The sequence below is a fragment of the Pygocentrus nattereri genome, chromosome 15 (genome assembly GCF_015220715.1).
Source record: "Pygocentrus nattereri isolate fPygNat1 chromosome 15, fPygNat1.pri, whole genome shotgun sequence".
Lineage (NCBI taxonomy): Eukaryota > Metazoa > Chordata > Actinopteri > Characiformes > Serrasalmidae > Pygocentrus > Pygocentrus nattereri.
The window spans coordinates 8,423,791-8,450,362 of NC_051225.1; the positions used below are offsets into that span (position 1 = coordinate 8,423,791).

The window sequence follows — 26,572 nt, forward strand, 5'->3', positions numbered from 1 at the left end:
CCACTAAGGGAATTTTCTGTTCCTGTGCAGTATTTCTTACGTGTATAGAAGCTAATTCATAGCATTTTTCCTCTTTTCACAAGGCTATAAGAGAGAAATCAAAACACACTGGACCATCACGGCTTTGCTGGAAATTGCCCTGCAATGGCAGATATGGAGGAAAACAAATCCTGCACATAGGCTACTGTGGTATAATTATAGTAATCTTACAGATGGAATAATGCCTAGTAGTCACAGCAACAATTGTACGTTTATTACACTTTGAGGGCATGCTAAATGATAGTTAAGGCCGCTAGGCTAAAAGCAAGCCTGCTTTTACAGTAAGCAGAGGACGAGACAAAGTAGGTCAGAGATCCCTTGTACAGTCCAGCTGGTGCTCACTTTTTCATCACCTGAAGGCACCCCATGGCAGACAGCTTGCATCATTTCATGGACAAGGACGAACATGTGCATTAGTATTCCGTCGCGCTGGCTTACCTGTGACCTGGAGTGGCACCGTGTCTTGTTCGTCGTTAATGCCCACCACCACCTCGCAGCGGTACATGCCCGAATCACTGGATCTCAGGCCCGTCAACGCTAGGCTGGCGTTGTAGCGGTTGTCCGAGTAACCAGGCAGGGTCACGCGACCCTGGAAGGCCTTCTTCACCTTCACCACATTGCCTTTAGCCACCAGTATAGACTGCTCCCTTTGCAGGCCGTCCAGCCCACGCTGGCCCCACACTTTGGTCCACTTGATGCGGGGTGCGTCATGAGAGGGGCTGGGGCGCAGGGTGAAGACACAGGGCAGCAGGGCCATGCCAGACAGTGGCACCTGGACCGCGCGGTGGGTCACCTTCCTCATGTTGACTACAGTGTCACCCCATACGGTGTCTGAGGATGGAAAGGAAGGACAAAATGATGTGAGTTATTTGGTTTCATTTTTCAGCTCAACAGAGCTGAAAAAAAACTGCCTGACAAAAGTTTGGGGACACGTTGCTTTGACATTTGACTTTTCTCCCTGTTACTTTGCAGTTCATCCTCAGAAGGTGCCATTATCACCAGCAATTACATAAGTATGTGATTGCTTTCTCACTCAATGTTCATTAAAACAAGTGAAGAAATCTTGTCAAAAGTGCAGACCTAAACTTCAATCCATAATACATTTGATGGATTGATGCAAGCAAAAGAGGGAACATTATTATAATTTGAGTCTTATTTTGTGAAAAGAAAAAAAAATTGCCATTGTTTATCCTTTTTATGACATTGAAACAAATGGAAAAGAGTCAGAAGAGCATATGCAATACAAAATGTAATATGATATTGACACAGAATGTAAACTCAGTGTAAATGTAATTTACTACTATGTAATTAAACATGTAACTACACAATAACTTTTGGCTTTTTGGCTTTATTCCCAAGGTAGGGCTTTTGTCAGATGTTTCTCCAGTTTTGTTGGTTTTGTAAAGAAAAATGCTAAAGTCTAAAAATCTTTCAGGTGTTCAAACCCTGTTTAGTCCCAAAGAGCTCAATATCTTATAGATAGCTTTTAACAATAGTTTGAAAAACAAAGCTGTAAAATCATTATTTACACAAAATCTGCTCTTCTCATCAAGAATGACACTTTGAACACTGAGTGTTAGAAAATAAACTATCTACTCTTATTATTATTAAATACACTGTTTACTGTTGTGCAACAAAAACACTTTTAGACTTTTAAACTAAAATCCTTTTGCTTTGAGTGATGCGACACCTTAATTATGTTTATTTGGTCACTAACAAAACAATCATTAGGCTACTGAAGTTTTACCAAATATTTCAGTAGTTACAATTTTAGCTCATTTTAGGCTTACCCCAAAAATGGAAGCCAATACATAACTAGCAAACAGTTTTAAACAGATGTACACACAAAAAATTCTTACATTTTTTCATGAAAACACAAAAAACGTACTTAATTGCAGAGAATATGACAATCTTGACCATAAGTCTTGACTCTCAGACTTTGAGACACACTGCAAATCATGTGGGCATGGATGCAGTCTCATTTCCTGCTCTAAAATGCAGAGGCAAGGCTAAAATAAAGCTCCACAACTCTAATAATAATAATAATAATAATAATAATAATTATAATATAATATAATATAATATAATTATTATTATTATGTTTAGATGTGGGACCATTTGAACTAATTCAGTAAAACGGTCCATATACGTTACATTATTGCAACAGACACAGTTGTTGAGGACAAGAAAATGTAAAGGCTGCATTATAGTCCTTTAAGAAATGGCCATTTATTGTAGTGGCATTCAGTTTATATCTCATCCAACAAAGCCCGACACCCATGAGAACACACATACACAGTCCTACAGCTGTCGCACATCTGCTGCTGCATGACAAGAGAAAGTTTTGCTGTCATTGTGCGTCTGACAAGTTGGATGACAGATGAAAAACTTGCTCAAACTGCCTGCTATGAATAGCACATTACTTTGCATTCATCCTTATATTTAGATATACTAAGCCACATTTATCGCAGGTGATAAAATCAGTGTGTAATGCACTGATTTACTGTTCTTCCATTGCTCAATGAAACTCTATAGATATTATGTTGAAAGTGTGAATTTTCAACCTTTATGCAAGGGCTTGTTTGTGTTTCTATGTACAAACTTGATTCCGAAACAGCTGGACAGTAAGTAAAATATAAATAAATAAAAGAAAGCAGTGATTTGTTAATGTACTATGACCTCAAATGAAAACTGTACAAAGATGATATATTTAACATTTCATCTTATTAACGTCATTGTTTTTGATAATGTCAACGTCATTGTTTTTTGGAATTAGTGCGTGCAGCACATTCCAAAAAAGTTGGGACAAGGGTAATTTAGAAACTAGCAACATTTTTAAATGATCAGCTAACATTTTAAAACATGATAGAATCATGCTCAGACATAAAAGAAGAATCCAGAAAAGGCCAAGTCCTTTATGAGTAAGGACAGATCAAGGCTTGTCACTTTGCCAAAAAATGCATCTGCAAGTAATCAAGCATTTGCAAGGATTATCAGTATTTCTCCCTCTACTGGGCACAATATTATCAAAAAAGTGTAAAAAAAACACCCCAGCACTGCACTGAAAATCAACGTGCTTCTCTGATGAATATGACTACATTGGCTCGGGACTACACTGACAAACTGTCAAAATCCACAAAAGCAGGATACGACTGTACTATGCACAGTGGATGCCTGTGAAATGCTGCCGACTTCTCTGGGCTCAAACTCATCTGAAATGGACTGATGCACAGTGGAAATGTGTTGTGTGGCCTGACATGCTGACCTTTCAGATTATTATGGAAATAATGGACGTCATGTTCTCTGGGCCAATGAAGTATACGGACCATTCAGATTACCAGTGCAATGTACAAAAGCCAGAGTCTGTCATGGTATGGGTTGTATTACTGGGTACCCTACACATCTGTGAATCTACATTTTTGCCACTTCTTGCCACTGAAACTGACAGAAAAATACAGAAGTGCAAACTAGAAGCTGTTGATAAAGAATTCAAATGAAATGGAAATGTAATTAATTGCATAACTCTGTTACGTAATTCTGTTTCTAAAGCATTGCAAAACATGAGTAATAATTGTTGACAGCCAAGGATTCACCCACAGTAAGAACATATGAATGCAGGACAATGGCCAGCTGTAATAATCATTTTGTTAGATTATTTGTCATTGATTCAAAAAGACAGTGGGAAGATAAACAGGTTCTTGTGTGGCTTATGAAAGAGGAAAAACGCTTATTTCTTAAAGATCAATGAGCCTTGATGAATTATGCATTATGTATTCTTTTCTTGTTAATGCTGAGATCCATAGGGTGCAGGATACATTCAACCAAGTGAGGAACGAGTAAGTAGACAACCCAGTGGAGTTATTAGTGTAGTAAAGCTCCCCAGTGGCTATGATACGAGGATATGAGGGAAAAATTCATTAGGTGGAGAAGGGAAAAGGGGAGCCATTGACAAAATCACCGCACCTCAGGCCACCAGAGAATCAGATTCTCAACTGGACTTAAAAGCAATCCCTATTATATACACTTTCCATTAGAACTATCGCAGAGTATGGCTGGAGCCAGAGACGCATTGATTAAGGCGACCACTGCGATTCATTATATCATCTAAGTGGAGCCGAGGGGGAAAAAGAAGCTCTGAAACCATCTTTTTTCCCTCCTCCTCACACTGGAGAGTGAAAATGTAATTTTCAGGCAGATGGAGTGCGTGAATGATGCACTGTATGGGGCGAGGGGGGAGGGGGCAAGGGGGGGAGCGTTGAAAAATAGAGTGGCTACTGACTGTCAGAGTGAGAGCATGGAAATTCATTCATTGATTTATTTTCATTAGATATGGTTTTGTTTGGCACCTCTAGTCTCCGCCTGCCGGGCCGTTATCACATTTGATTTAATGTAAAGCGGACAGTTTCCAGCAAGATGGAGAGGGAAATGTCATCAATGGCTCTGCACTCCACTGTAATTAACTACAGAGACTGCAAAACGACACTTCTCCAGGCCGTTTCTTTGTCTCCTCCTGGACGCAGTGACAACAGCTTTTTGTTTTGTTTTTCTTCACTTCAGCTTGGTTTTGTGGTGATGTATTTCTGCGCTCAATTTCAATGTCAAACCTACATCCTCTTTATAGACTAAAATGCAACTGGACGCTGCTGTTTATTTCAGTGGTCATCGGTTCACAGTAGCTGAAGGAGGCAGACATGCACCAGACCCTGATGTCAGTAGGTTCATTTGGCTTATTCATTGATTTGACGCATACATTTTCACTTAACGTTAAAGTACACTCTTAGATAAAAAAAAGGTTCCTAATGGTTCTAGGCTTGGACGAGTGGCTCTAAGAAAAGAACTTTAGAATAACAGACGTCTATAAACAGCGACTTAACTATTATCTAATTGTCAATGATCATTAATAATTGTACAATTGTTTATTGTTATTGTGCTTACTGATATGCAAATAACTAAAGTATTGTAAATGCTTTTCATACATGTAGTATACTTAAGTATAATAAATAAAAAATAATATTTTATAATGCCCCAGTGATATATTGGGGCCTAGTGAATAATTATTATTGTTTTAAAAGGTGTATATATTATATTTGTTTATATGAACCTCTTTTATTAAATACATATGCATCATTAAGTAGCAAGATACTAAATAACTGAATGTTATGGATTGTGAATTGTTTTTATGCAACCAAGTAAATTCTTAACATGTCAAGTTAAACGAATAATTATTGACTAATCATCATGCTATTCAAAATAATCATTCATTGTTCATATCTTGCAAATGGTTAATAATGGAACTGCTACATAACTAATAACAGCCTTTAACAAACTATTACTAACTTGCTGTTTATTCAGGCCTATTAATATAAAAATTTTCATTGATACTGAGAATTTTTTTATTATGAGTTTTTTAAGCTTTCAAATGGTTCCCACACTCACACACTTCGTTTCTGAAAATGGCTCTGTAAAAAAGAAATCCCCTGAAAGGTTCTTTAGGGAACCAAAAGTGACTCTTATCCTTTTTTAGCATCTTTGTTCTTAAGAGTTTTATGAGTTCAGAAAGTTATTCTGCTCAATGGACTATTTATATCAGTCCATTCATCGTGAAACATTCAAACAACATAAATATTATACATTTTTATAGAGATTTTGATTGAAAAATGACAAAAGTACATGAGCCAAATATTCATTGCACCCAAAGAAAATTGACATTGACATTTGAGTCTTTTTACTGGATTATTTCTATTACAGATATTTACATATGAAGAAAACATACAACATTAACACAACTTTGTCTTTCAGTTTCCATATACTCTTAAAAAGATGGTTCTTCAAGAGTTCTTTAGTAAAGACAGTGGTCCTGTATAGAACAATGAACACTCAAAGAACTATTTGCATGCTTAAAATGGAAATCGTTCTTCATATTGATGGAGAACGTGTTGCATGTGGTTCTATATAGCATCAAAAAAGGTTTCTGCTATTGTTATGAGGTCAAACTTGTAATAATAGAAGAACCTTTGGTAACCTGTTCAGGGTGATTCCTGCCTTCTGCCCAAAGAGTGCTGGGATAGGCTCTAGCAGCCCCCACAAAAAGAGGATAAGTGGCTTAGAAAGTGTGTGTGTGTGTGTGTGTATAGATGTATTTATATATAGACATCAAAACAAACAATAAAAAAAAAACATTTGCTGATATATAGAACTATTTTCAAAAAGATTCTGTACAGAATCATATACAATATAATCATATACAATTCTCCATCAATCTGAAAAACATTTCATGATGCAAAAATCCTTTTAAATATTGTCTTTCCTTTTTAAAGGTAAACTTAGATTTCCACAGTGAAGCTTGTTTTTGGCATCACTGGTACACCACTAGAGACTAAAAGCCTTCACACCTGAGTGTAAGTGCCTGTCCTGCTGATGTTACAGCTGCTCCTCTTTTCTTTTATAGCTATAGAGTCACACTTGTCAATCCAGTAGAATTTATGATTTTGCTTGGTGTTGGCTTTTGTTGGCTTTTTAAATGCCAGCGTGCAAAGTCAGTGTTTAATTCAAGGTGGCTATATTGGTCAGTTGTGCGTGGTGTAATCCAAACACATATATCAGTCTGGTTTGGGCTGTTACTGGGATGATGCTGTGTAGTGCACCAGGGTTTGTGAAAGAAACTTTATTTTGAGAATAAAGAATAAAAAAAACGGTGAGATTGACATTTAAAAAAATTATTCTCAAGGTAAACCTTGAGATTCCCAAAGAGAAATGATTCTTTGATCCAAGGCTTTTGGGAATCAAGAGTTGACTCTAAAGCCTTGGACTCGCTTCTACACAGAGATGTTCAAGTTTGCCTGCACTTGTGCACACACAAAGTGAGATATTCTGCCATTATCCTCTAGACAGCCTATCTGAATAAATGTCCTTCCACAGCACACATTCATAGACTGGCTGTAATTTACTTTAAACAGTGTTGAAAACTGAGAAAAATGCAAAGTTTATAATAAAAAAGTGGCTTCAACATCACCAGTGCTGAAACATCTACCTACCCGACATAGAAGAGAGGTGAATCAGATAGATTAGCCAGCTCGTTAGTTGACTAAGTTATTTCTGCTGACATTAACTCTTCAAATTTGACAAAACCAACTGACTGTTTTTTACAGATCACAGTTTTCAAGCTACAATCATGAAAATATGAATGATCTATACAAGAACACTGTGCTTTTATTTCTGGGACAATCGCACAAACTTTGTTCAAACACAGTTTGTTTTCTCATTAGGAAATGAATAGAAGAATGTTGAGAAACTTCAAATCTAACTGCTGTAAATGAAGCTATAAAGGACAACTCTCAAAGGACATTTCCCCTCATTAACATTAGATACAAATTCACTTACTTACTAGTACATATACACTGACATAGTAGCATTTACCTGGGATACCATAGCAATGGCCTAGCAACACTTTAGCAACCACCTGCATAAGCACAGCAACAGCCTAGCAACACCTCAGCAACCACTATGGATACAACTGCAACTGCGTAGCAACACTTAAGCAACTACTTAAGATACTACAGCATGGCCTAGCAGCGCTTCAGCAGCCACCTGGGATACCACAGCAATGGCCTAGCAAAACTGTGACAACCCCCTGGGATACCATAGGAACAGCTTTGCAACACCTTAGCAACCACCTGGAATACCATAGCAACAGTTTTGCAACACCTTAGCAACTACCTGGGGTACCATAACAATGGCCTAGCAACACCTCAGCAACCACTTGGAATACCATAGTGATGGCTTAGCAACACTTTAGCAACCACTTTGAATATCACAACAAAGGCCTTGAAAAACCATAACAACCACCTGGGATACCATAGGAACACCCTTGCAACACCTTAGCAACCATCTGGGATAACATAACAATGGCATAGCAACTCATCAGCCACCATTTGGGATGCCATAGCAATGGCCTAGCAACACTGGGATATCATAATAACAGCCTAGCAACACTTTATCACTCGCTTGGGATACCATTGCAACTGCTTAGCAACACTTAAGCAACCACCTGGGACATCACAGCAATGGCCCAGCAGCACTTTAGCTACCACATTGGATACCACAACAATGACCTAGCAAAAGCTTAGCAACCACCTGGGATACCATGGCAACAGCCTCACTACACCATATCAACCACCTGGGGTACCATAACAATGGCCTAGCACTTAAGTGTCCACCTTGGATACCACAACAATGACTTAGCAACACTTGGATACCATAATAAAGGCCTAGCAACACTTTAACAACTACATGAGATTTTCTAGCAAATTAAAGTTTGTTCAAGAAGTTTCCTCTTGTAGTTAATATAGCTCTCTTTATTTGTGCTTTATTTGTGTCTTTCTCTATATCTTGGCTTTTGGAATCAAGATTATTGTGTGGAAATGACTCCTCCAACTTCGATCACTTGGAACTGGAATTGTAGTCAACTGTAAAATTTCTGGAATGTAACTAATTACATGCACTGTATCAGAACAATGTGATTACAGTGCCTATGCATGCCTGAATAATCAGCACTGAATCTAAGCAAAATATACAGCCTCCAAACACCTCCATAATTCATCTTTTCTTTTTTTTATTAGCTTTTCTTATTAAACTCTGAATCCTTTGCGAGTGATTTTCTGTAAATCGGCCTTTAGAATGTGCATGTGTGTACAAATCACCCCTGATATGCTGGGCAAGACATTCTGTTCTCTACAGGCACTGAAAGTCCACCTTTCACCTGCTCCTGTATATTTCATGTGGCAGGTGTTGGTACAGAATTGGCATGTCATGTCAGCACTACAGCAGCAGCAGCATCACTCTTGGTAAAAGGCCTCCGTTTCTGAGTGAGTAAACATGCTGCATTGAGTCTCACAGCAGAGGCAATATGGACAGAAACTAGACACACAAAACAGCATGGGCAGATTGGGAAAGGCCTAAAGCCTTGTGCTAATATTCAACGGCAATTTAAAGCACTCTGCGGCTCACGATGGAAGTAGAAAGGAGCTGTCAAATATATGGACTGCACATACTGTCGGACATACTGTAAATCAGCACTGCAGCAATAAGTGTTGTTCTGTAATGGCATTTGAGATGACATTTCACTAAAGCATGAAGGAGAATGCATTTTGGACCATGCAGCAGGACTCGTGGGGATAATGGCGCAGCTCATCTAGGAGGAGATGATGGCTGCCCACTCCTCTAAGAGCAGCTGAAGTAGAACACTAGTCTGTTGTGTTTAGAAGAAGAGATGGGATGCTCAAAGCAGAGAGGCCACCAGAGTGAGTCTGAAATAGCACTGCAGTGTTTTCTATTGTAGTGTTCACTGAGAGCAGCTGAGGTGAGACTTGATGGTCAATATGATGTATAGCAGTTTACTGATATTGGTTCATCACAATATGATTTTTAGCTTGTATCGATGGATAACAAGCATCTATTTAGGATGACATTCCATTCAGTAATGTAGTGATGCCCTTGTTGCCACAGTGGTAGAAATACAGGACTGTGCAAAAGATATAAAGGACTGGTAGGTCACCAAGACTGTCACCGTCAGATGGGGCTGATTAGTTCGTTAGGTGAACTAATTGCAATTTTTTAGACCAATATTATAACTAAATTATTGTCTACAAATCAAGGTTCAGACCTATTTTTTGTCCAAGAAGACCACTTTTCTGGCTTAAGCCTTGACCACTGCCATGCTGCCTCTTTGCTCTGACGGTGTTGTCATGTATACAGCACAGGAATGTTCAGTTGCATTTGACTGGTCTAACTTCTGCACAGGCCATTCACAAGTTAAATTCCTCAGTTTAAAACTTAAAAAAACATTGTTAATAAAAGAAGAACTTGCAGCCTCTGATTTGAAAACTGCACTCCTTTACATTGCGATTTCAATATCAAATGCTCAATCTTTCAGCCCTAAAATCAGAAAAACAACACGTAAAGCTTTCATCTATGAGAGACAGGACAAAATCAAGCTCTTCTTGTGTGAGATCTGGAAAAAATCCACTGTCCATCCTGCCATTGTGAGAAGACCACTCAACGCTATGGGTCTGAAAGGATGTGTAGCTGTCAAGAAGAACGTCACTGAGAAAAGGAGATGGACACATCAAACAAAGAAGTAGAACAATGGACTGACCACCCCGGAGTTCAGACCTCAACAGACCTCAACCGAATGAGTTCAGGATTACTCGGATTCCAAAAAGTAGAAAATGCAACTAAGTTCTAAGACTGAACTTTGGAGATGTGGAAAAATCTCCCTGCAGATTTCTTTGAAAAACTGAAAGCAAGTCTTCAGAAATGAATGGAAGCTGAAATAAAGATAAAGTAGACACACTAAAGACTGGAAATATATATATTTTTCCTAATGGAGAACAGTTAAAACTGTAGGTACAGTACTGCTCATTGTGTAAGTTTTCCTTCTGTGTCCTTTTAGGAGAAGAGAGTTATTTTAGTGCACTTGGAATGCAGGGGAAGCTATGTAGTAAGAGGTGGAATGTACTGTAATACTGCAACAATCCACGCTTAATAAGAACACAAGTGCTGTAACGCATAGCAACAACTTCCTCAAGTCTCCCCGCATTCACTAATCCCTAATGCATTACTGTTGCTTGCACTGCCTGCGCCAAAGAGATGAATACAGTGTGTAATAACTGAAGGTGTACTCCAGATATATCTGCAAAACCCCCTCCCAAAAATAATACAATGAGGCTGCTTACAGACCCCCAACCTCCATACCTTGCCTGTGCTAGTGTTCTTCTGCAGGCATGATCAATTTGCAGCATTAAATCAGAAGAAATCAATTGCAAATACCTTCTTAAAAAGCTAATTATAACTTAAAGGAAGCGGGTAAAATTGCTCCCATTCCCACACGGTTAAATAATGAGTGTGTGCGGCGCCGGCCATGTCACAGCAGATATGGCAAATCTGCATTTAGATGAAAATGTTTTTACAAGCAAAACCCTCCCGAGACCCTGCCTTTGTCTGAGGATCTGCCGATGCTTTTTAATCTTTCCTTCTCCAAATGAGGTCCAATCAAAACAAACAGACGAGGAAAAAAATAAAAAATTTTGAGTGGAGAGAGACAGAGAGAGGGGTTGAGGCAACCTGGTGTACTGAGCAAAAAAGGGATAGGAGAGAAAAAAGCAATCACAAGAGCATTCTTGATGCATTGCGATTGTTGACTTTTGTCTTATTTGTTGTCTCTTTTGAACACCTGAAATGCATTAAGCGCTGTCAGAAGCCTTTATCTGCCCGAGGCTGTGCGGCGGGAACAGGAGACAACAGCACAGTGGTGTTCTCAAGCGTTCTCCGCAAAAACACACATACAACTCTGGACATGTCTCTTTTCCCATCTGTTTCCCTCTCTCTTTGCTCCCATTACAGGCTCCTTGCTGTGGCCTTATTGTCGTCACTTATCCAGCCGCTATCAAAATGATTGATCGCTGGCGGGCTGTGCTGACAATGCCTGCACTATCAGCAGTCATTTCACTCACTGACTTAAGCTTGAGAGTTTCATCCACTAATGGTCTTTTTATCATCAATTCAGAACGTATGACGAATAAGGCAAGAAAAAAAGAACGGTCATTATGGGAAAACAAATTTGTGGCCTGTCACAGCCGTGGTCAGTTCGATATCAACGGAATCAGATGAGCAAATAGACATCTGCAGCCTACTAAACACCTGACCTTTTGTTGGAGAAGAGAAAAGGCTTCTAACACAATAGACCTCAAAGACATAACTGGGGAGCGCCTGCGGATGTTAGCCCCCCTCCTCACACGTCCCTTAATGATTACCATGGCAACAAAGGTATATCTGGCGAGAAGGCGGAAAAAAGGGGGTGGGGATGGGGGGGCTTCAAGGGTGGGGGGTGTAATGCTCCATCAGTGGTGGTGAAACAATTAGGAAGGGATTCAGCTGATCTCCTTTGCGGCATTGGGTTGAGTCATTTAGAGGAGTATTTATTTATGAGCTAATCAGAGATGTGTGTTACAAAGCAGGAATACTCAAACATCTGGACAACTTAAGCCAAAAATGGGGACTGTCCAATAGCCATGGCCTCTCCAAAGTCTCTTTCTATTGGACATATAAACATTTTGGTATAGTTTCATGCAGCATCATGCTTAGAATCCAATGAATGGACTGTATTTTTGCAAAGCCCCTCAATTCTCACTGGATGCCTCATTCAAAAAGCACCCCAGGCTGAAATATTCAGAACAAAATTGTTTAATGTGGACTCAAATCCTCAGGAAAAAGCTATATGTTTTATGTGTCTGTCTTTTTGACAGCCAGATTGCTGACAGCCATGAGTAGCACAACATTTAATCAGCTTCCACTACAGACTGTCTGCAGTAGCAATGCTCCTTATCGTTTCACAGTAAATGGGCAGAGTTAAACTGCTGCACACGAGTCATATATTAAAATGTTCAATGTTGTGACATCACAACCATGATTTTTTTTTAAAATGGGCTGTTTTTGGAGCTTAGTTTTCATACAATGACTTCACGGACTGGAAGGGCCCTGTAAGCTCCAAGTTACCCCTTGAACCCTTGTTATTATTATTAATATTCAGGAGTACTTTTAGTACATACTATGACTTATCTACAATGAAACTAATATGGAAGTCAGGTTTGAGAGTGAAGAACTGAAGTTCCCATGTGGGCCTTTAGGCTTGGCTCCTGTCCAGCCAGTTTCAGTTGCTGTTTTGCAACTGAGAGTTCTGCAGCGACACTTTTGGCAAATCACCTGAACTGAATAATGAAAATCAGCCTGTTTGTTTATCTCCACTGAGTCTGATCCACCTGTAAGTAACACCCCCCGGCACTGTTTCCTCCTCTGAGCATACAGAGTCAATGTCCTCTCAGGTAGCGCCAGAGGCATATCGTAGATTAACAACAGATGGAGTATGAGAGCGAAGATGTGGCAGACATGCAGGGTTTTGTAATGACATTCCTATGCTGGTGCTGCCTGGCATTAGATCTATCCTTAGAAACCCCAGCAGTCCCCTCCCTCCAGATCCCCCACACCCATCCCATCCCATCCCATCCCATCCACCAACTCCATCAATATTAACTGAGGTCTCAGCGAGCCATCTCTCCTTCACTCGCACGAATGCTTGGAAACACACTCTGAGGCCGCATCCGTGACTAATTTCCCGCCCTGTGTCGCGTAATGGCACATTTATCAGGCCTGGCACAGGGCTGCTGTCTGCTTTCCTTGCCCATCAAAATAACAGAGAACACCCCACATTCCGCCCACCATCTCCCCACTGGCCCCTGCTATCTATTTCCATATTCACTTCCATTAAGTGACAGAGGGATTGGAGAGTGCCACATCTTCGGGAATATCTGCATAGCTGTAGGTGATTGAGAGCACTTATTTACACTATAGGCATCCCACTGCCAGAGAAAGCCTTGAAGGAGAGATGCTGATGTGGAGAGCTAATTGTATATAGTTTTTTTTTTCAATTTTTAGATGCTTTGATGTGCTGTTGTGACCTAAATGTTGCAAAAGATCTTGAGAGCTGTCTAATACCTGATATCTGAGCTTCTGACTGAATTTTTTTAGGCTTTTCATCAGAGCAGAAAAACAGGTTTCAGTGATCTAAATGCAATTTACTTTTAGGAATCACCAATTAGGCACCTGCATAGACATTATCATTTATTATTATAGCTTATCAAGTAAGTGTGAGTTTACAACATTAGTCTGACTAGCAAATCCACCATTTTTCTGACTACAAATTACTCAAACACAAAGAGTTCATAAACACGACTTCAAAAGTGGTATATAGGCCCATCCATTGAGCAGCATCACAAGCTGTGAAATTCCTTTTGTGTGCGTCATTGAAAGGGAGGAAATTCGCAGGAACCCACACTAGTAGGACTTTATGAAGGCATTTATGATTACTAGGGCTATGATCATGCAATAACCGTATTACTGCAATATCATGTGATGCCTACTGTGAGGTTAAGCTCATTATTACCGCACTTTTTTTTTTTTTTGCTACTTTCCCTTTTTTGCTGGTGAAAGTTGATTCACCATTATTAATCATGCTTGGCATCACCTTACAACTTTACTATCAGCTCTCTGCTAGTGAGCTGAAAAGACTAGGCTGTAATGCTAGCTGAGATCTGATCATCCGAAAACTGACTGCCTTTCTCTGTGTAAATTTAAAGCTTTCTGTTGTCTCAATGTGGCTTTAACAATAAAAAAATACTGAGTGGTGTTCTGTGATGTGTTGAGAAATTGAACAGTGCTTACGTTGCTTTTTCACCACGTTAAGAATAAATCCATACTCCATCAACCCTAATGCTTACACTCACAAACTGTATGTGAATGATATTTGAGCACTAAGTATGCAAGTAAAGGGTGCATTTTATGTAGAATGGCAACAACTGTTTACTGTTGTTGGAAATTGGATCAGAGCAATGATTGACTAAGTTGTGGAGGACCAAAAAAATGTAGTGTGGCTTCACACCAGTGACACTGTCCTTGCTTTCCCTTTAATGCAGAGAGTTCAGTCTTCCAGCAGAACAAGCAGACTGCTTGTGAAATGTGCCTGTGTCCAGAGCCAAGAATGGCCGATGCCTGAGAAGAGAGGGATATGTGGCCCTCCTATTCAGGCCCAGGCCAGATTCCACTGTTTATCCCACCATACGGCCCACACAATGGATGCAGATGGCAGCAGATAGGCCAGGGAGCAGGGGACGGTGAGGGGCCCCAGCAGCCCCTACCCGGGCTGTGTGAGCCTGGCCCTGCAGCACACTGATAAAGAGCCAGGCCTGGTCTGGGATCAGTGCAGGCCATGCTGTGAAACAGCTCAATGGACTCTGGCCTACCTCAACCAGCTGACGCAGGACTTAAGAGATGCAGACTGTGTTCCTCTGACAAAAGCCTGGAGCACCCTAACTTAATGTTCTCCAACAAAAACAAACATCAGGTTGGTTTGCCGTATCTATGTGTGATTGTTAAGAGAATCCAGAATATACTCCTCAATTTATACTGTTCTAGCTTGTTCTTCCCTTATTCACACTGTTCTAGAATTTTCTTCCCCATTCACATTGTTATAGACTGTTCTTCCCCATTCGCACTGTTCTAGAATGTTCTCCCCATTCACGCTGTTCTGGACTGTTTTTTACTTTCACACCACTCTAAAATGTTCTCCCCCTTTTCACTCTTTTCTAGAATGTTCTCCTCCATCACGCTGTTCCTGAATTTTCTCCCTATTCACATTGTTCTACAATGTTCTTCACAAACTTTAAAACATTCTCCCCTTTTTCACTCTTTTCCAAAATGTTCTCCCCATTCACACTGTTCTAGAATGCTTTCTCCATTCACTCTGTTCCTGGATGTACTACCCATTCACACTGTTCTAGAATGGTCTCCCCACTCACATTCATATGAAAAGTTTTCCCACCTTTTTACATTGATCTACAACATTCTCCCCCATACTCTCTGTTCTAGAATGCTGCCTAAAGTTCTTCCTTATTCACAATGTTCTATAATGTTTTTCACATTTGCAAAACTTTAAAATGTTCTCCCCTTTTCACTCTTTTAGAAAAAGGTTCTCTCCATTTACTTTTCTAGAATGTTTCCCCTGTTCACTCTTTTCTAAAATGTTCTCCCCATTAATTTTTTCTACAATATATTCCCCCTTTCACACTGTTCCAAAATGTTCTCCCCATTCACAGTGTTCTAGAATGGTCTCCCAATTCACAGCCATATAAAAGGTTTCACACCTTTTCACATTGTTCTACAACATTCTCCCCCATTCACACTATTCTAGAACATTGCCTCCCATTCATATAGCTCTAGATTTAGATCCCATTTACGCTGTTCTAGAATTTCCTTTCCTCACTTACATTGGTTAATCTGGCTCATCAGTTCTTATTCCAGAACAGAATTAAGCTGGCTGCTAACTTTTTTATTGAAGAATGCTTGGTTAGTGTGTCATGACCTAAAGGCTGTGCACTGTGTAAAAAAAACTCTGAGCAATGATTGATTTTTCTGTTAGTTTTCAATAAAGCTAGAAAAAATCATTTTGAGAGGAAGGAGGCAGAAGGGGTGCTGTTTGTAATAGAATGGCCTGTCCAATTGAGCTGACCTGGGACAGAGTGATGGAAAGGTTGAAATAAGAGATGTCAAACCAGCTCCAAGAACCTTCTGGACTTCCTGCAAGAGGCATCTTAGAGCATCTCTGAGTGATGAAGAGCATCAGTGCAGCAGTTATTATTTTTAAAACACGATAGTCCTCATGGATACAATCAAACTCTCTCTCTCTCTCTCTCTCTCTCTCTCTCTCTCTCTCTCTCTCTCTCTCTCTCTCTCTCTCTCTCTCACACACACACACACACACACACACACATCTTCCAAGCCGCTTCTCTTTCTGACCGCTGGAGCCTATCCCAGCGGTCATCAGACGGAAGGCTGGATACACCCTGGACAGGTCGCCAGTCCATCGCAGGGCACAATCAAACTCATGAATGCATTTTGTTTGCAATCAGAGACTGTATGTGGAGATGACAACAAGCAATAAGGTGCAAGGGTGCTATGGATGGGGTGCCTTGTTTTCCCTTGCTTAGGAATTGTCACAAATATTTACATATATGATGTTAGACTCGAAGTAAAGACTGTAACTGTTGATGTTGAAAGGTTCTTTTATATATAATCTGCCATTTTTATTTATTATTTCATTTATATTTATTTATACAGTAATGCTGATGATGCTTGAAAAAGGTAACTGCCATGTTAGGAATCTGAGCTGACAGAGACCTAGAGGACTAATTTGATTTTAAACAGCTTGCCACATTAAATTTTACAAGTTGTACATATTACAAGTTTCCCAAAGGCATCTAATGCTGACTTCCAGAGCACCTCCACCATAATAATGGGAAACACCTTGTTTTTTTTTAATATGTAAAGCATGTGGGCATGGCTTTGGAAGTCCTGCCTAGCAGTCTGATGTTTCTCCAGCAGGAGGAGCTCTTGTGGCTTTAGCGTTTTTGACTCAATATGATTTATGCAATTTCTTTTTATTTTGTCAGTTATATTAAAAGGCATGCAAGCTAAAGGTCGTATAGAACACAGCCCTAAGCTGCAGTGGAGTTTTTCACTTTTTATCTGCCACTCAAACTGGTTGAATGTGTTTGTACTGGTCTTGTACAACCAGTATTTTTAATCTCTATTTCTCATTTTCATTCTCATGCAAATGATTTGTTAAGTCATAGACTTTGAGACTTTTTCAGCCAAAATTTTCGGCCTTTTCTCTTTTTTGCCTAAAAGCTAAAAGGTGTCAGTGTGTGCATACTGAGCTCAGACGTGCGTTCTTCCACAGCAGTGACAGCATAAGCTTTAAAGCAGCATGTGTGTGGTGGATTACTGTATAGGAAGGGGTTAGTGTCACTCCGCATGGAGCTTAGTTCTCTCTCAGCTCAAAAATACAGTCTTGACTCAGCCTCTCTCTCTCTCTCTCTCTCTCTCTCTCTCACGGCTTTGTGAGCACACTCACAAGGGCGGACGGGAGCAATATCAGCGTGGCTGATGAGAGGCGGTTATAGGCATTACAGTGAGTAATGATAAGTCTTTAGGTGGCAATGTGGAGAAATGAGGCTTTCGCAGATAAAAGTGTTCCTCATGCACTCCCTATTTACGGGCGGAGAGTGCCGTGCAGGGCCCAGGGAGGCAGGCTGGGGGAATTTGTCTTCATCTCACGTCCTAAAAGCCTCATCAGTGTCAGATCGTGAGGCGTGGTGCTACAGTAATTATCAAGAGATGAAAGGACAAGAGGAAACCATCTACAGCTAGAAGGGGGCAAGCTGGAGTCAGAGCAGTGGCAGACTAGAGCATGGGCCGATAAGCAGCTGGCACTGAGCATGGATGAACCTGAATGTGTGCCATCACACAAGAGAGCCACCATTGGGGACACAATAGCAGAAATGCTCTGGCTAAAAGCTCCACTGAAATCCAGTGGGCATCCTAATGAAGCTGAAATGACTGAATGATTACATAAAAATTATGATTATTTCATTACATTCACAAATAAAATTAAACTGATATATGTATGCACTGCAAATGCCATTGCTCTCAAAAAAAGGATAAAATATTTTCTGTTTTCATTTTTTTATGTCCTTTGGGCGCCTCAGCTGCCCTTTACATCGTGTCAAAATTTTGTGATGAATGGACCAATACAAATGCTCCAAAATTACTTGGCAAAAATTAATTCCATTAACTTACAGAAAAAGTGAAGAATGTTTCTGCCTTCTCTTGTAAAGTTCAATGTTTTTTGTTTTGTTTTTTGGAGAGCGACAATGGACCTAACACAATATATACAGGCAAGTTTCAAAAGAAAAACCAATACAAGCCACTTGAACTGCTTTCATACACCTTAGCACTGATTCTACAAGTCTCTGGACCTGTACTGTAGGGATGGAATAAGATAAGATAAGAAAACTTTATTGTCCATTAGATTTAAATAAAATGGAATTTTGTCTTTGGCAGTCTGGCACAGAAATACATTCTTAGACACAGAGAACACTTAAAAGCACTTATAGCAACAGTGCACATGAACTATGTAGAGTATTACTTATTATGTCCTTATTCAAAATGCTCACAGCAGTGGGCACAAATGATTTTTTGTGCCCATTCTTCCTGGCTAGTGGGACCTTAAGTCTCCTGCCCGATGGCAAAAACTGGAATGATGAATGAAGGGGGTGGGTGGGGTCCTTGTAAATCTGGGTTGCCTTAATGGTTGCGGATCGGAGGTATAAGTTCTGAAGTGACAGCTGTTTATCTCCAATAATCTTGCTGGCCTGGTTGACCACCTGGGTCAATTTATTTCTTTGCTTCATTGAGAGGTTCCTGAACCAAGACACCATATTGAAACTGAGAATACTCTCTATAAGTGATCTGTAGACCATGGTCAGAGTGTGTTTGCTGGTGTTAAAACTCCTCAGCCTCCTGAGGAGAGAGTCTCGGCCTTGCTTTTTTATAAACATAATCTACATTACTCTGAAGAATAATGCCATTCTTCCAGAAGATACTACTTCAACTGGTGTTTAAAAGCGTGTGTTTACTCAATAATCCAATCATAATCAGTTTTCTGTAGTCATCTGATTATTCAAATGGTTATGTTAACAGCATACTCTGACTTCTTAGATCAAAGTAGGTTCTAGAAATCTGATAAAGAGAGCTGGGTCTTAGCGCAGTACTCAGATTTCTCAGTGCATGTAAACTCTTACTCTGATTTCTTTCAGTGTTTCAGTCTGCATTGCAAAAACAGGCGGTTTGTTCATATTTTGACAGATGTTCATATTTTCAGCTAAAGTGGTGCGACATTAAAAAAAAAAGCATGAAGTTGGAACTACCAGGGTCTGTGTGGAGTGTGCATGTTCTCCTCGTGTCTGTGTGGGTTTCCTCTGGGTTCTCCGGTTTCCTCCCACAGTCCAAAGACATGCAGTCAGGCCAATTGGACATGTTAAACTGGCCCTGGGTGTGAGTGACTGTCTGTGTCTGTCTGACTGGCGACCTGTCCAGGGTGTATCCTGCCTTCCGCCCGATGACTGCTGGGATAGGCTCCAGCACCCCCCCGCAACCCTGAGGGAGAAGCGGCTTAGAAAATGGATGGATGGTTTACATCACGTCTTCTTCTGTGAGTTTATTGGCTGGTTGCAAAGCAGAAATCTGATTACTGTTTGACTCATGTAGACTAATGGTGCTTCACCATTATGATTACTGAAGTGCTTGTAAAGGCATTGACTGGATTACTGACAAAAAGTAACTGCAGTTACTGGATTATTCAGAGTATTGATGGTGGCACTGTCTAACACTTCAGTCCAAAATTTCCAAGTGTTCCAAAGTGTTCAACTGGACAGAGATTTGGTGACCGCAAAGGCCACAGCATTTGATTTACATCATTTCTGTACTCATGAAACCATTCAGTGACCCTTTGCGTCCTGTGGATGGGGGTATTGCTATCCTGGAAGAGAGCCCTCCCACCAGGATAAAAAATGTTTTGCTATAACTTTGTATTAATTTGAAGTGACCCTTCTCTCTAAAAGGGGCCAGTGACCATTTCCACCCCTCGCAACAGCTTAAAAGAGCCTCTGAACCTCCTGACTGTACGGGGCAAGCATCCTGTACTGTTCTCTTGGTGTACACTGCACATGACCAGTTGTGGAGAAGGTAGTGAAGAATGACTTATGTGACCAGATCATATTTATCCATATCTCTATAAACCAGTACTGATGGTTTGTACACCACTGAACTGTACATTTGTCCTTGTAATGAGGGCTTTATGCACTGTAGCTCTACTATAATATCCCTCTCTGTGTAGTTGTTGATGGACTGCTCTTGCTGACGCAGTCTGATCACGCTCTGCAGTCACATTCTCTGGAGAAAGCTCATTTAAAGGAACAACATTAAATTGAAGTAGTAGTGTAAAAGAAATGCTTTCCAAGTAAAATTTGACCATTTCAATTGAGCCAATTGTAACACAATGTAAAAGACTGCTGCCTGTTTTCAATAAATAAAAAGCGGAGAAAACTGTTACAAGGTTTTAATGTAAGCGACATTATTTGATATATGTATTGTATAATATAACTGCTCTACTGACACGTGTTCCAACTAATACTGATAATTGACTTCATCTATTAGAATGAATACATATCTGGTTTATCGCAGAAAAGGCAAAAAGAGCTGTGACTGACCTTTTTTTTAGGTGACAGCACTGGTGTTGCACAAAAATATAGCATCATACACAGGAATGCATATTAAAATGTTTTATCATTCAAAAAATTAGATCAGAAGGGTAACATAATGAGCTAGATAAGGTAGATGAGATGACAGTACAGCTAACAGGGACACTGGACTTGAGTCATCATCTTCTACAGGTGCACTCAAGGAAATAAAATCACTTTGTTATTGGTTTTTATATATATATATATATATATATATATATATATATATATATATATATATATATACACACACACACACACACACACACATTGTATTACTCAATTAAGCATCTTAACAGTTACTTAACACAGCTGAGTGGAACTGCTTGACATAACGTTTATAAATAAATGCAAAATTTCTCGTCTCAGTGGACAATGTGCCAACATGTTAGCTTGTCTGAGAAATTGCTATGAGTACACATTTGAACTGTTTCTGGACGCAGCATCAGCCTTGCTTATTTAATGATAAAATCCACTCTGCCTTCACCTCCTTAACAATGTAAATGTTCCCTCAAAGGTACTGCAGTGGTTTTAAGGTCTGATTGTGCACCTTAAATACGTTTTTCCAGGTGAAAAGTTCATATATGTATATTCATAACTGAATGTTTTAAAACAGAACAATAAAATAAAAGCCTGGAGATGAGACGGGGTGTGGAGGTAATACAGCTTAGAACACATCATTTCAGTGGATTATGGTACAATTGACTAAAGATACTGAGATGAACCCTTGAGGGTCCCACCCCAGTGAGAAGAGGGGTACTGCTCCAATGACAGCATCTTTTTTCTGAGATTGTATACTCCATAATTCGTACATAGCTTCAGGACTTACAGTATAACTGCACCTAACCTTTGCATATTTTTAAGGTTTTGTGTAGGTTATGTTGTGCATTTGAATATCGTGTATATATTTGCTGTTGCACCACCAGAGATTCCTTGTACATCTTGTTCTTGAATCAGATTCCAATTGTGTTGGTTTTGACCACAAAGAGAACTCACCATGTTCTAGAAAAAGGAGCAAGCACACAGTCAAGAGAGCCTGCAGCCCAGCCACACGCCACTCCCCCAACATCCTGAGAGAGAGAGAGGAAGAGAGACAAGGAGAGAGAGAGAGAGAGAGAGATTGACTGATTATAAATCAACACCTAAAAACCACCTGGAACATTTCAAATGATTATTATTATCAAAACTACAAAACACAGTCACTACACACAGACAAACGGAGGGATTTTCTTGCTTTGTGGTTGTAACAAGATGACGACTGCTGAATAAAATGCTAATTTTATCTTGTGCTTTCCTGCTGCTCCGTCAGCCATCAAATATTTACACCCACCCACCAGAAGACATCGGGAGCAAATAAAGTCAGCAAATTCAACACGATGAATACCTTTGTTCCCATGGCAATTGTAGGGTATGGCACGTCTTGACATTTTCACAAAACTGTTTGAATAACTACAGTGACAGGCTGAGAATGAACGTCACGGAGGGAAAAAGCCTGTAAGGAGACATTTCTACTAAAGCGTCCAACAAAGGTGAAAAGACCAAAAGACTCTTCCATCCTGGAATGGGCTGGAATGGAGACAGTGGCCGAACAATAGGTTTTCAGTTTAACCACTCAAGCGGGGCCTTCTGTTTCCTTTTCTCTAAAAAAAAAAACAAACAAAAAAAAACATCAAAGGCAGACAAATGCCTGACAACTCCATTGCGCACTGATGCGGGCTGTGGAGTCTTTAGCAGGAGTGCTGTGCACCGGAGACAAAGAGCTTTCAGTAAATAATAGATGCAGCAGATTCGACATGCTGTGGCCAAGGGCGCAACCGGAGCTGCACTGTGAGAGATGGGCCACGGTGAGCTGGTGTAGATTACAGCCCACCGTCAACACCGTCTCGGACAAAGGCATGCGCAAGGACAAATTGAGAAGAAACCATTCAAGAGCACATCAATAAGACAATGAGGTCATCTGAGACCATACAGTCAAGGTATATGAATCGAGCATCTTGTTTTAGATTTACTTGCTGGCCACTATATTAGAAACTCCTCTCGTTTAGCTCCACCTTGGTGGTGTACAGTTAAAGACTATAGCCCGTCTGTTAGTTCACTCTTTGTGTTTGCCAATGGCTCATTTCTGACCTCAGAACTGTGCTTAATTGGGTATTTTTGGGTGGTGAGCCATTCTCAACCTCCAGTATATATATTCTGTTTCAAACCTTTCACTAGAATAATGTGCTCATATACTCTGTGCTGACTGCTGTAACTTTCTGAATATCAACACTAGAAGTCAAGACTCTTTATCACTCATGATCCCATAAAACACTTAGAGGAAAATATAATCTATAATTGCTGAAAGAGAAACATACTTTAATTAACTGCACTCACGGGCCTAGGCCTGGGCATTAGCTAAAAACTAACTAGCACAATGTTTTCTTGATGAAAAATTGGGACTATCAGTTAAACCACACTCTCCAATCTGCTGCATCTTATTTTCTACTCTATTATTTGCTTATTACATTTACGGCATTTTGCTGACGCTCTTATCCAGAGTGACTTACAAATTGATCATTTTACACAGGTAGGCGTTAGGAGTCTTGCCCAAGGACCCTTATTGGTATAGTGTAGGGTGCTTGCCGTGGTGGGGGATTGAACCCCAGTCTACAGTGTAGAAGGCAAAGGTGTTAACCACTACACTAAACAACCGCTTATGTCTTTTGAAATAAAAACCATTTTCTCACAACTACATGCCCTGTTTTGAAAGTTATATTGCAGCTGCAAAAATGTAGAAATGTGAGATCCTGCCAGTGTGGGTTCATGGTGACTTGCATGCTAATAGCTTCCCCTTGTGGAGAAGCTTCAGACTGCTACACATGCACTGTAAATGAATGAGTTTCTAAGCCATGTGTACATGTTTTAAAAAAATACTCTAAATAGTGTTTTTTTCCCATAGACACTCTGAAATGTATCAATAGATGCCTATGGGAAACTAAAAATTATTATATTTTATATTACATTTTTATGTTTTTGCAACTTATCTGAGCCATCAGGGCAGGCTAAATGGAAAAAGCTAAAATGACAGTGGGAAATGTACTTTTCCATAGCTTAACGACCCCATAATCAGCCAGTTTTACCAGAAAAGGGGAGTAAAATATTATATGTATGTATATATATATATATATATATATATATATATATATATATATATATATATATTGTAATATAATTTAGCAAACTGTTTAAAATTAAATTGCTCTCTACTTCTTTATCGATTCTCTTCTTCAGAATGCCACTTATCACCTTTGAAACATTAGCTTACTTTACTACTTGCTGATGAAGATGTAGAGGTTGTGGACGGTTTTATGCCGACTTGAATGAATTATAATAACAAAAGATCATTGGCATTCGGCAGAAGAAGCATGAAGGGTTGAAAAGTTTTTAAACGTCACAATGTATTTCTACAAAGATCTGAATTGTCCAGGCACTAGTCTTCTCTGTGGCTCTTTGTAAATGTGACAGCTGGAAAATAAAAAAACACGACAGGTAAAATACTGAAGCCTTTGAGTTTTGAGAGTACGCCTCAGACGGCAGGCCTCACCTCTCACTCAAAACCCAGACAACCAAACTGAAGCTCTTTTTGTGGGCATATTATAAGCAGTCAAAGGTAAAAGAAGAAAAGGATGTACAAGACATCTGGATACAATCATCTTAAACAAGCCATTAAGAATTGTGAAGAGCCAAACAGAAGACAGGATGTTCTGGAGAAACACTAGTCTTGATGGCACTTAAAAATAACAACAATAATACCTTGTAGCTCCACCTTGTTGGTGTAGCTCATCTGTTGATGTACAATTTGCTTTAGCCATCTTCATCAGTGGTCAGTCTTGGATCACAGAGCTGCTCTTGGTTAGATATTTTTGGGTAATGGACCACAGTGACATGCAAAACTCCCACAAACCAGCTGATACACTCATATCACCCTGTCACCATGTCAGGGTATAGCAGCAGCCCTGTGATCAGAAACTAGCCAGTGATGAATGAGATAGAGGGGGCTGACAGATTGTGCATGACAACAGATGGGCTGCAGACCATATATCATTGCACATCAAAGAAGTGGAGCTATAAGGTAAGAGGATCTCAAGGCGGTCAATGAGTGGAAAACAAGGTAGGTGTTTCCGCTGAAGTGGCCAGTGGTTGCATATCTTCTGAAGGTTATTGGAGTCAATGACCATGAAAAGGTTCCTTGGTTCTTTAGCCATGTTTTGGTGATATGAAAGTGAACCGCCTTCACTGAATAAGGTTCAATTTCATTCAATTCACACAAAGCTCATGTGACATCACTCACACTTTTTCTCTGAGTGCTGTGGACAAACGAGGTGGCCTCCTGTCTGTCTTCATCCCTTGCTCGTGGCGTCCCTGTCTCTCACTCCTCACCTGTCAGAGCCTCTCTTTTTTTCCCCTTTTCTCTCTGTGGCCATGCTGTCAAGCCTCTAGCTCCCATCTCTGCTTCTGTCTCAGCTGGAGATGCTGCGGCTCTATCTCTTAATTGTATCAGCGGTTTGGAGTCACACTGTTTTCGCTGGCCTTCACATGCAGGTGACAGCTGAGTGGCTGTGAGCTCCCTCTACACAGGTGGTCGGGCAGACAGATGGGCCACACGCCCACACATACATGCACAAACACGCTGCTCCGCACAATACAAAAAACACCGCAATCAATCAAGAGCACATCAAGGAGACAGCAAGATCATTTGCGATCACACTGTCAAGGTACATGAATAAAGCACCTTCTTTTAGTTATTCACTGGCCACTTTATTGGAAACTTTTCCTAATAGCAAGATCCACCTTCATGGTGTACTGTTGTTTAGAATGTCACAGAATAACCTCTTTTAGGCACCTAATGAGCATTCGAATGGCTGGTTCTTCAAAGTAATCACTTTCTGTAAACTGAAAGGTTCTTCACCATTTTTGTCAGTTTGCATTCATGGCTTCATCTTTAATTGGCAGGGACCTTTGAACCTTTAAACCTTTAAAGTGCAGATTAAGACTTGCTATTCAGTAATTACATGGAAACCTAAGCAAACTGACTGGGTAATTCTTGGCTGTGCGCAGAAACCATGAAAGTTACTGCTATTTCCTACCGATCCTCATCCTTTCCTCTGTGACCCAGAAGCAAATTTTGTGACTCCATCTTACTGGCCGTCTAAATACAAGAGGTGAAGAAAGAAGCAGCTCCAAATTCCTGCCAAAATGGCCTCTAACAGAGGATACAGTATTGTATACTACATAGTACCTCGTAGCCCCACCTTGCTGATGTACAGTTAGAGACTGTAGCCCATCAGTTGATGTACAATTTGCTTTAGCCATCTTCATCAGTGGTCAGTTTTGGATAACAGAGCTGCTCTTGGCTGAATATTTTTGGGTAATGGACCACTTTCAACTCTGCAGTGACACTGACACGTAAAAAACTCAAGCAAACCAACTGATGCACTCATATCACCCTGATACCATGTCAGTGGTCAGCAGCAGCCCTGTGGTCAGAAACTAGCCAATGATGAATGAGGTAGAGGGGGCTACAATCGGTACATCATTGTACATCAATTTAGTGGAGCTATAAGGTAGGAGGACTTCAAAGTGGTCCTACCTTATACAGTAGCTCCACTACACTGATATACAAAGATGTCCATGGAAACCTAGCAAACTAACTGAATAATTCTTGTCTGAGTGCAGAAACCATCAAAGTTACCTCCTCTCTTCCAAGACCGGGAAACAAATTTTGTGACGCCATTTTAACAGCTGTC

At 40.1% G+C, this 26,572-nt stretch overlaps 1 protein-coding gene across 1 annotated transcript in view; it reads right to left on the minus strand.

The window, feature by feature from the left end:
* The window catches only part of ncanb (neurocan b), a 235,380-nt gene that overhangs the window by 149,813 nt on the left and 58,995 nt on the right, over nt 1-26,572 (minus strand). The window contains exons 2-3 of the mRNA XM_017701362.2: nt 21,783-21,856; nt 478-870 (exon numbers count right to left, since the gene is read on the minus strand). Coding sequence (XP_017556851.2) covers nt 478-870; nt 21,783-21,855 — 466 coding nt within the window. The 5' untranslated portion in view covers nt 21,856. The remainder of the gene's footprint in view (nt 1-477; nt 871-21,782; nt 21,857-26,572) is intronic.